The sequence below is a fragment of the Metschnikowia bicuspidata genome (genome assembly GCF_001664035.1).
Source record: "Metschnikowia bicuspidata var. bicuspidata NRRL YB-4993 chromosome Unknown METBIscaffold_2, whole genome shotgun sequence".
Taxonomy (NCBI): Eukaryota; Fungi; Ascomycota; class Pichiomycetes; order Serinales; family Metschnikowiaceae; genus Metschnikowia; species Metschnikowia bicuspidata.
In genome coordinates this window covers 1,729,877-1,738,223 of record NW_017387732.1, presented here as the reverse complement: position 1 = coordinate 1,738,223, position 8,347 = coordinate 1,729,877, and the positions used below count along the sequence as shown (strand labels likewise).

General features: G+C 56.3%; 5 protein-coding genes across 5 annotated transcripts; 2 read left to right on the top strand and 3 right to left on the bottom strand.

Moving 5' to 3' along the window:
- METBIDRAFT_152459 (uncharacterized protein) lies at positions 1-359 on the bottom strand. Its single transcript, XM_018854577.1, has one exon. It carries the CDS (start codon positions 254-256, stop codon positions 38-40), a length of 219 nt encoding a protein of 72 aa, XP_018712863.1. The 5' UTR covers positions 257-359; the 3' UTR covers positions 1-37.
- Positions 360-462: 103 nt separating this feature from the next.
- Positions 463-3,099, top strand: METBIDRAFT_40283 (uncharacterized protein; the record flags this gene model as incomplete). Its single annotated transcript, XM_018857252.1, has 1 exon — positions 463-3,099. The coding sequence occupies one exon, from the start codon at positions 463-465 to the stop codon at positions 3,097-3,099; it is 2,637 nt and encodes an 878-aa protein (XP_018712862.1).
- Positions 3,100-3,462: 363 nt separating this feature from the next.
- METBIDRAFT_38987 (uncharacterized protein) lies at positions 3,463-3,960 on the bottom strand (the record flags this gene model as incomplete). The annotated part of the gene is made up of 1 exon (XM_018857076.1): positions 3,463-3,960. One exon carries the CDS (start codon positions 3,958-3,960, stop codon positions 3,463-3,465), a length of 498 nt encoding a protein of 165 aa, XP_018712861.1.
- Positions 3,961-5,008: 1,048 nt separating this feature from the next.
- On the top strand, positions 5,009-5,536 carry METBIDRAFT_40747 (uncharacterized protein; the record flags this gene model as incomplete). Its single annotated transcript, XM_018857306.1, has 1 exon — positions 5,009-5,536. The coding sequence occupies one exon, from the start codon at positions 5,009-5,011 to the stop codon at positions 5,534-5,536; it is 528 nt and encodes a 175-aa protein (XP_018712860.1).
- Positions 5,447-8,131, bottom strand: METBIDRAFT_152444 (uncharacterized protein). The gene has a single exon (XM_018854576.1). It carries the CDS (start codon positions 7,922-7,924, stop codon positions 5,705-5,707), a length of 2,220 nt encoding a protein of 739 aa, XP_018712859.1. The 5' UTR covers positions 7,925-8,131; the 3' UTR covers positions 5,447-5,704.
- Between the last annotated feature and the right edge of the window lie 216 nt (positions 8,132-8,347).

Genomic DNA, 8,347 nt, shown 5'->3' with positions numbered 1-8,347 from the left:
CAGAGGTATATATTTTCAATCGCTAGAAAATAGATTGTCAAATACAGGAGAGCACATTGCCAAACACAGGAAAAAACACTGCCAAAAACCGGAAAACAAATTGCCAGACCAAGCCCAAAGCCCCAGGGCCTCCAATTATTGCGGGACCCAGTATCCAGCGCGGCCGCCCGGCCCAGAGCACGCAAATACATTCCCAAAGATATCCAAACACATTCCCAAAAACAACCAAACACATTCCCAGCGATATCCAACACATTCAAAAAGATATCCAACACTTTCCCACCGATATCCAACACATTTCTCGGCCGGCCCAAACACCCCCCTCCCCAAGCACCCGGCCCGCCAAATTAAAAAAAGACCCGCACCTCGCGCCAGGCCCGCGCGCGGGCGCACGGCCCATAAACTCCTCCACATACCCCCTCTTTTTCCCCCAGCACCCAGCGCCAGCGCCCCCAAACCCCCATGAAAGTGCTCCGGCCAAAGCACCAGAAACTCATCTTGCAGTGCTACCCGCCCGGCAAGGCCGCGGACAAAAAACCCAACCCCCTGGAGTTGCTGTACTTGCTCTACTACGCGTCCACGCGGCGCGTAAAGTTGGAGAAGGTGGTGGAGTTCTTGAAACACAAGACCCGGGCGGACGTGCGCGGCCGCCGCCCGGGCAACTTGGTGGTCACGCTCAGCATCGTGCTGCTGCTCATTGCCACGTGCGCGGACAACTTGAACGCGTTTGCGCCGCAGGTGTGCCTGATCTTGCACACGGCGCTGGGCGTCACGGAGTTGCCGCTCTACAAGGCGCTCGTGGCCACGTACGGCGTGTTCTGCGCGCGCTTGGACAACGGCTTGTTTGCGGGCGACAAGGGCTTTGTGGACGCGTTCGCGCACGTGACGCGGGCCTTGGTCGCCCACGCCCAGGCGCAGCTGGCCCGCCAGCCGCCGCGCCGCCGCGACTGGCTGGTGCTCGCGTTGCGCACGTGCCGCCACGCCGTGCCGTGCGTGGGTCTCAACGCGCAGCTCGCGGCGCGCTTCGTGCCGGCGTTCGTGGCCGTGTTGGCGCCGCCGGTGCACGCGGCCTTCCCCGCGGCCGCGCTCGCGGCCCGCCTCCGCGCGGCGCTCAACGTGGAGCAGGGGCCCGGCCCGGCGCTCGCCCGCTTGCCCACGGCCCGCTCCCACGCGGACACGGCGCGCGCGGACCCCGCGGACGACGCGTGGACGGACGCCGACTTGGGCGACGAGGCGCTCCGCGGGCTCCGCGCGTTGTTCCACACGTCGCTCGCGCCGCAGATCGCCGCGGCCACGCGCCTGGTGGTGGAGCACGACTTTGCGCTGCAGACCGGCGGCGGCGGCAGCGGCGGCGGCGGCGCGGCGGCCGCGGCCTGGGGGCCCGTGTTTCTCCAGGTGTGCGCGTCGTACATCCCCGTGCAGTTGCGCTTCGAGACGCTCTTGACGCTCGTGGCCACGCTCTCGGACATTGCGGGCGGCGCGGCCGCGGGCCGCACGGGCTTCTTGCGCATGCGCCACTACGCCACGCACATCCGCGGGCTCGTGGCGCTGGGCTTCAACATGATCGGCCTCTCCATCTCCGACATCTTGGCGCAGTTCCTCGCCTTGAAGACCAGCCTCCACGGGCCCCTCGCGGACGCCTTGCCGCGCGCGCAGGCCGCCGAGCTTAGCGCCATCTACTCCGAGTGCATCTGCAACTTGGCCAGCCACATCTACTACTCCGACCAGGTCCTGGACGCCGTCGAGGGCATCTTGCTCCGCGCCGACTCCGTGTTGCGCGCCGCGGACCCGCGCCACGCCCGCAGCAGCTACCGCTTGGTCTTGGACTTGCTCGACATGATCGCGCGCATCATGGACTTGCTCGCGGCCAACGCCAGCGCCATCGCATGGAACCACGCGTCCTTGGAGGCCTGGGAGCCCAGCTTCCGCTTGTTGGGCTTCGCCCGCGCATACCCAGACTTCGCCGCGTTGCTCCCGCGCGCCGACGTGGCCCGCCTCCAGGCAAAGTACTTGGACGTCGTCCGGTCCTCCCTCGGCCGGGCGCCCCACTCCAGGGCCGTCGCCCAGGGCCCCCTGGGCATGCCCGTGTACGCCCCGCATCTGGCCCAGCCCTCGTACTTGCAGCCCAACTACAAAGGCTACATCGAGGACCCCGCCAACTCCCTCACCGCCTTGCTCCTGCACTGCGGCGACTACTTCGCCGAGGCCTCCTTCGACCCGCCGGCCGCGCGCACCTTGGCCAAGGTCTTGGGCGTGGTGGCGCGCCTCACGGGCGTCAACTTCGCCCACAACTTCCTCCCGTTCTTCGCGGCCTGGCAGCTCCAGGCGCCCACATCCTCCGCCGCCTTGGTCGCCCGCGATTTGTGCGCTTACTACGTCTTGACCTCGGTCTTGGAGTCGGTGGGCGACAGCTATGCGGAGCTACTAGACAGCGACATCGCCTCGCTGAGCTTGAGCAAGGCGCTCCACCACGACATCGAGCTCCGCAGACCCACGCTCTGGACCCTCGCCTCGGCCAGCACGGTCTCACCGCTGCCTGACGTGTTCGCAGGCCAAATCACTGTCGGTGCAATCGAACAATACTTTGCGCAGACCTCCCTCAAGCAATGGCTCCTGTCGCCAAATACCTTGCTTGCTGATTTCGAAGACGCGCAGGGCCACAAGTTGGCTGCGCCCAGGGATCGTTCGGGGCAAAACGCGGCAAGCGACGCGGCCTCGCTTGGCTCTTCGTTCCAAAACGGCCGCCTCGGCTTGGGCACGGCAAACGACATTTCGTCCATCTACTCGGGCCTCCAGAACACGCAGCATAATGATAAAGCTGCAGAGTCTGGCACGCCAGATACGAGCCATGTGACCCACGTGTCTCTCAGGACACCCGCGCCCGCCGATGCCCACAGAAACAGGCGCGTTCTCATGCCCCGCGTGGAGGACCTCAAACTCAGCGTGGAAGGCACGGCTGGTGAAAACAAGCTTGCGTTCGCGGGCGGTGCACACGCAAGCGCTGCACACTCGATTCTCCTGAGGCAGCTCCACACGACGGATGTCATGTCGATTCTCGACGATCTCAAGAGCGACGACGACCGCGAGATTGTGGTCTGATGCCCGAGATCACTGCCCCGTCTGGTTCTGGAACCAGAAATCACGGATACATCCAAGCCTGCTGTGGACATCGGGGCACTGGCTAGAAATGCGGCAGTTGGATTTGCACGGGTGACCAGAGAGACATTGTTCCTTCAGTGTGAGAGGTTGCCATCAGACAATTGTTGTTTCCCATCGGAAACTTGCTGCGTGCGAGAACTCAGGCGGCTGGTTTATGGGGTGGCTCTGTCTCAACTACATGTAAGCAAACCGACTAGTGTGGTACCAAAAAAGAAAAAAAACTTTCTACGACGGGCCCCAGATCGGCCCGGAAAGCAATAAATGAAGGAAAAAAAAAACTTTTCAAAACATTACTACTTACACTTATTCGTCGTCATCGTCTCCCAAGGCTTCGAAAGCGTTGAAGGTGTTGGTGTGCTTGTCTGCGATAGCGTCTCTAGGGTCGACGGCCTTGGAGGAGCCCAAGTTCTTGTTGTTGGGCCTCACACGCACAGTGGTGTCCTTGGCCAGCTCCCTGAAAGCAGTTCTGTCGTCAGCGTGGTCGTCGCCACCGAAGGACTTGCGGGGCTTGACGTAAGTCTCCCAGCCGTCCTCATCGACGGTGGTCTCGGACTTTTTGCGCAAGTTGGGCTTGGGGCCGTTGCCGCGGGACAAGCGTCTTCTGTTGAAATGGTTGTACGAGCGCTCGTGGCCGTGCTCGTCGATGTACGAGTCGCCGTTGGTGATTTTGACTCTTTTTTCGTTAGCCACGTGCTCCCTCACAGACTCCACCAACTTGCTGAAGGACTCCAACACGTCGGGCTTGGGCGTGAATGCGAGTTCTCTGGCTTCTAACAATTGCTCCTCGGTGTATTTAGGCATGTTTGTGTTTAGGGTGGGGTTTCCAGGGAGTAGTGCTGATGTCGTGCGATGTTGAGGTCGGGTCCGGGGACGTTTAAATTTTTCGCTGGGGTTTTTTTGGGTGCGAGACGACTTTGGCATGGCGAGCAACCTGCGCCAGTTGCTGATGCTGGCCGCCCGTGGCAGGGTTTTGCAAAACGTAAAATTCGGGGTCCTAGTATTTTTGGAACCAGGCCAACAAGCTCCCCTGACGACTTCAGTTTGGACTTTATTGCAGGGATTAGAAGGCCCGCAGATTCATGTTGCGCGCAGCCTCGGGAAACATGGTGTTATTCGGGAAACATGGTGCCATTCGGGAAAGCATGAGGAAATATTGGGATCTAGGAGGACATTAAGTCGAGTGTGTCTTTCCTTCTTGTTTTGCGTTTGTTTAGGTTCGCTCCAATTATTTTTTTATGCTTGCCCTAGTTGGGTTCAAGTTCATTACAGAGGGTCGCGCTAATTCATGGCTTTACTTGGTGAGCCACCGATCAGGATGTTCAGGGGCGCTTCTTGCAAGAGTTGTTTTTTCTTTTATTTTCTGGCGGTGCTGTGGCCTTCTTCAACATCTCAGGGCTATGGATATGGCACTCAAATTTGAAAGAATAGTTTCCAGACATTGGGCCGTGGGGTCCACCGTCTTCCTCCTTCTTCAAACGTGTGTTGCTTGTTGGAGGACAAAGAAAATTGAAACATACAAAAAACAATAAAAAACGAAACACTTCCCAAGTTCCACAGAAGCGTGTTTTGGAAGCACCAAAGCCAGCACAGACCTTGAGAGGGCCTCCAACAAGAGCCCCCCAAATCTCGTGGTCTCCCACCATTCTGCGTGCGTATTTCCAGACCCAGCTTATCGCGCAGCTCATCCCAGAAGCAGGCTCCGAATCGCGCATCTCATCTCACCAGCCTGGAGAAATTCACGGGCCCATCACAGTGACCATCTTCTCATAAGCAGACCTCGCAAAATAACCCTACTTTTTGTGTATCTCAAAACACCACAACCACCACTACACATCTGCCATCCCTCTGCATGCCGCTCATCAAGTCGCTCAGCAAGGTGCTGAAAAAACTCGCCAAACAGTCGTCGGGCTCGCTTCACGTCAAAGGTAGAAAATTCAAACAGCTCAACCGAGCCACGGAAAGAGAGCACAAAATCAAGGCTAAGAAGGCCCAGTTTGCCGAGCAGAAAAACCACGAGCTTCTTTTCTACCTCCACTTGCAGGAAACGCTAAACGAGCAGCCCGAGAAAGCCAGCTATGACGTGCCGGAAATGAGGGCCATTTTGGAGGGTTACATCAGTAGGAACGACGCCGAAATCGCCCAGATGGATAGCGAAAGAAGGCCCGGCAGACCCATGTCGAACAGACACCAGATCATGATCGAGAAGCGCAAACACGACCGCCACTTGTTTGTCACGGGCTTCCGCATGCCGGATCTTTCGGACGAGGACACCACCAGAAGACTCCGCAACTGGAACGGCACGAGCGGCTCGCTGTCCGCTTGGAAATTCACCTTGGTGACTGAGCTGCCGCACGAGGCCCCAGACGCCATGGACTAAGTATTCGATAAACGCTTTTTTTATGTTCGTAGCGCATACCCTGTCGGGCGATGAAGCCATCAATAGACGTGTGGGGCTGGGGGCCCAGGCAGGCTTTGTGCTTCGCAAAAACACTCGGAATATACGGCGCTTCGCGAGAAACACTCGCCATATGCTGTGTTTCGCCAGTTACGCCCAGAAGAGTCTCTGCCAACGGGATTTCGGGGCCGCTTGCTCGGTCAAATCCTGGCGTTTCAGGTCCTCACTGATATTCCGAAGCCCGTCGTTCCCAGAAGACTCGCAGTCTGGGTCGGCCTCGTCCAAGTGTCGGTCTATTGCTTGATCTTCGACCAACCAGTTCGCTGATAGCAACGCAGCGAAACAGAACGCGCAAGATATCGAGATGAACTTGATGAGTTTACCGAGTCCAAAGCCGCGACGGGTGAGCTCTCTGCTCAACACGAGCATTCCTTGGGTGTGGCCCGAGCCTATGAGCCTCCAGCCCTTTTTCCGCAATTTCTCCACCTGCCGCAGGAACTTGGCCAAATCATCCTCAGAAAGTGTCTGGAGAATGGCGAACATGTCCTCCGGCACGTGATTCATTCCGAGCGGGTTTCTCTGAGTGTGGAACCGCTGGCCATTGGACGTGAGGATGAGGTACTCTTGCTCTTCGCCCGTGCCAGGAAACATGGGAAAGCTCACGCTCTTTGGCGGCCAGATGGGATTGAAGAAATTGCGGGCTTCGAAAGACCGGTGGTTTTTGTACAACGAGCTGCTCCACTCGAAGGCCGTCTGCTCACGCCATTTGTTTTCGTCTGCGGTTTGCTTGTTGTGCTTGATTTGCTTGAGATACTTCTCGATCTCGTTTCTTTGCACTTGCTTCAGATTGCCAGCATCTGATGTTTGGCGGTACGTGCGCCTGATCTTGTCGGAGGTCAAGTTCACAATCTCCTCGTACTCCAAGGGGTCTGTGTTGAACACGCTTTTTTCCTCCTTGCTCATGGCCTGGGCTAGCGCAGATTGGATAGTGCGTTCCTCGTTTTCAAACAAATTTGTGCAGTTTTCCCTTGGCATGCTAGCTTTGTTCAAAAGATCGAGGACGTGGTCCATGCCCCGATAGATGTTTTGCGAGCCCTGTGGGGCCTTCAGCATAGCAGGTTCTGGGCTCATATCTAGTTCGTCCTCGAGCCTTTCGAAAACAGCGGCGCTGACCAAGACCGTATCTAAGATAGAAGTCTCACCACCGTTGTGCTTGAAAAGCACGACGAGATTGCGATAAAGTTTGGAGTAGATTAGCCCTGTCCCAGACAGAGCGTGTTCCTTAGCGAGTTCACTTACTGCCTGCAAGATTTCAGACATCGAGGCAGCAGCGAATGGCGAGCCGAGTTTGTCTTTCACCTCGCTGAGCTCCATACAATACTCTTCCAAAAAGACGTCATCGGGCACTTGTTTATAAGGTGCGTTCTCCGTGCCCTCCCTCGTAGGTGCCCGTGTGCTGGCCGGCATATCTGTGCATTTGGCTGGTTCAGCCCCCTTGTTGCCGAGTTCAAAAACATTGTGTGACTGCAAAAGCATGTCTAGAATGGCAGTGTTGCCACCATTGCAAGCAAAAAGCCTTTGTAATTTCGAAAGCAATATGAAGTAGCGAGCACAGTTTTTCTGCGAGATTCCATGGGTAATTTCCTGGCTTCTGGCGCCCCGACCGCTTTGAATACCGATCTCTGTTAGTTTCAGTTCCATCGAATCGAGCAATAATTGGGCCAGAATTTCCGCGTAGCTTGACTTCAATCCGTGAGTCCTGAAGCTGTGCAATTCCTGGGCATAGTCATGAAGCGCAAGGGATTCGGGAGTCTCAACATAAGGGCCGTGTACACGCAAACGTGTTTTTGCACCAGAAGATCCATCCTTGACAATGGGGGTATGTTTTTTGGCAGCGACTTTAGATTCAAACGCGTCGAAAACAGACTGGGACTGAAGCATCGCATCTAGCACTTCGGTGTTGCCTCCATTCAAGTCAAACAACTGCCTGAGCCGGGAAGATACCTTCATGATTCGAACTACATTGTCATTATTGAGTCGTGACTCTGGGTTCGAGTTTTTCGCGCCGAGACGGATTTCGTTGGCCCGCAATTCGAGAAGCTTCAAGATGAACTCGCCCAGAAATTTCCTGAAAGGTGCCCGGAGCTCGTCGTGGCGGATGATTTCCAATTCGGGCACGAACATGTGTATTTTGATGTGCTCTGGAATTTGCACATACTGCGTGCCCGAGGACGTGTTTCTATTTCCGACCGTGTGAGTTCTTCTCGTAAGGAAAACAGCACATTGGGAGGGTAACTGCACTGTCGCTTGTTTCCAAGGAGAGGATAGCAGAAACCCCCGAGCTGCGGGGGACTGCGCCCGAAATTTCATGTTCAGATCTGGGAATTCAAAAACACAAGTCTCAATCACTCAAATACTGGTGCAAATTCTGACTTCTACTGATGTCGTACGATATGCCTTGAGATATGTCACGCAATCACCGCAGGACTACGGGGTACCGGTATCGGAGATGGCCCGTGTGTGCAGGATGCCGATAGAGGAAGTAACTGGTGTCCAGGCGCGGCTGAGCCTGTCAGATGAGATTTTTCTGATAAGTGTCTTTTAGGTGTGGCGAGATTTGGATTTCTTAATTTTATAAACAAGCGTGGCGAGATTTGGATTTCTTAATATTATAAATAAGTGTGGCGTGGAAGTAAAGTGTGGAAAGTCTGGCTTCGGGGATATTGGGGATCCGATTAGAGACCCGCAAAGGATAGGATAGGGATGGTCATGAGAGGAGAAAACAGAACATGT

What these genes read in the sequence shown, in the direction of transcription:
- METBIDRAFT_152444 (XM_018854576.1), bottom strand. Translation starts at nt 7,924, where the DNA reads ATGAAATTTCGGGCGCAGTCCCCCGCAGCTCGGGGGTTTCTGCTATCC.
- METBIDRAFT_152459 (XM_018854577.1), bottom strand. Translation starts at nt 256, where the DNA reads ATGTGTTGGATATCGCTGGGAATGTGTTTGGTTGTTTTTGGGAATGTG.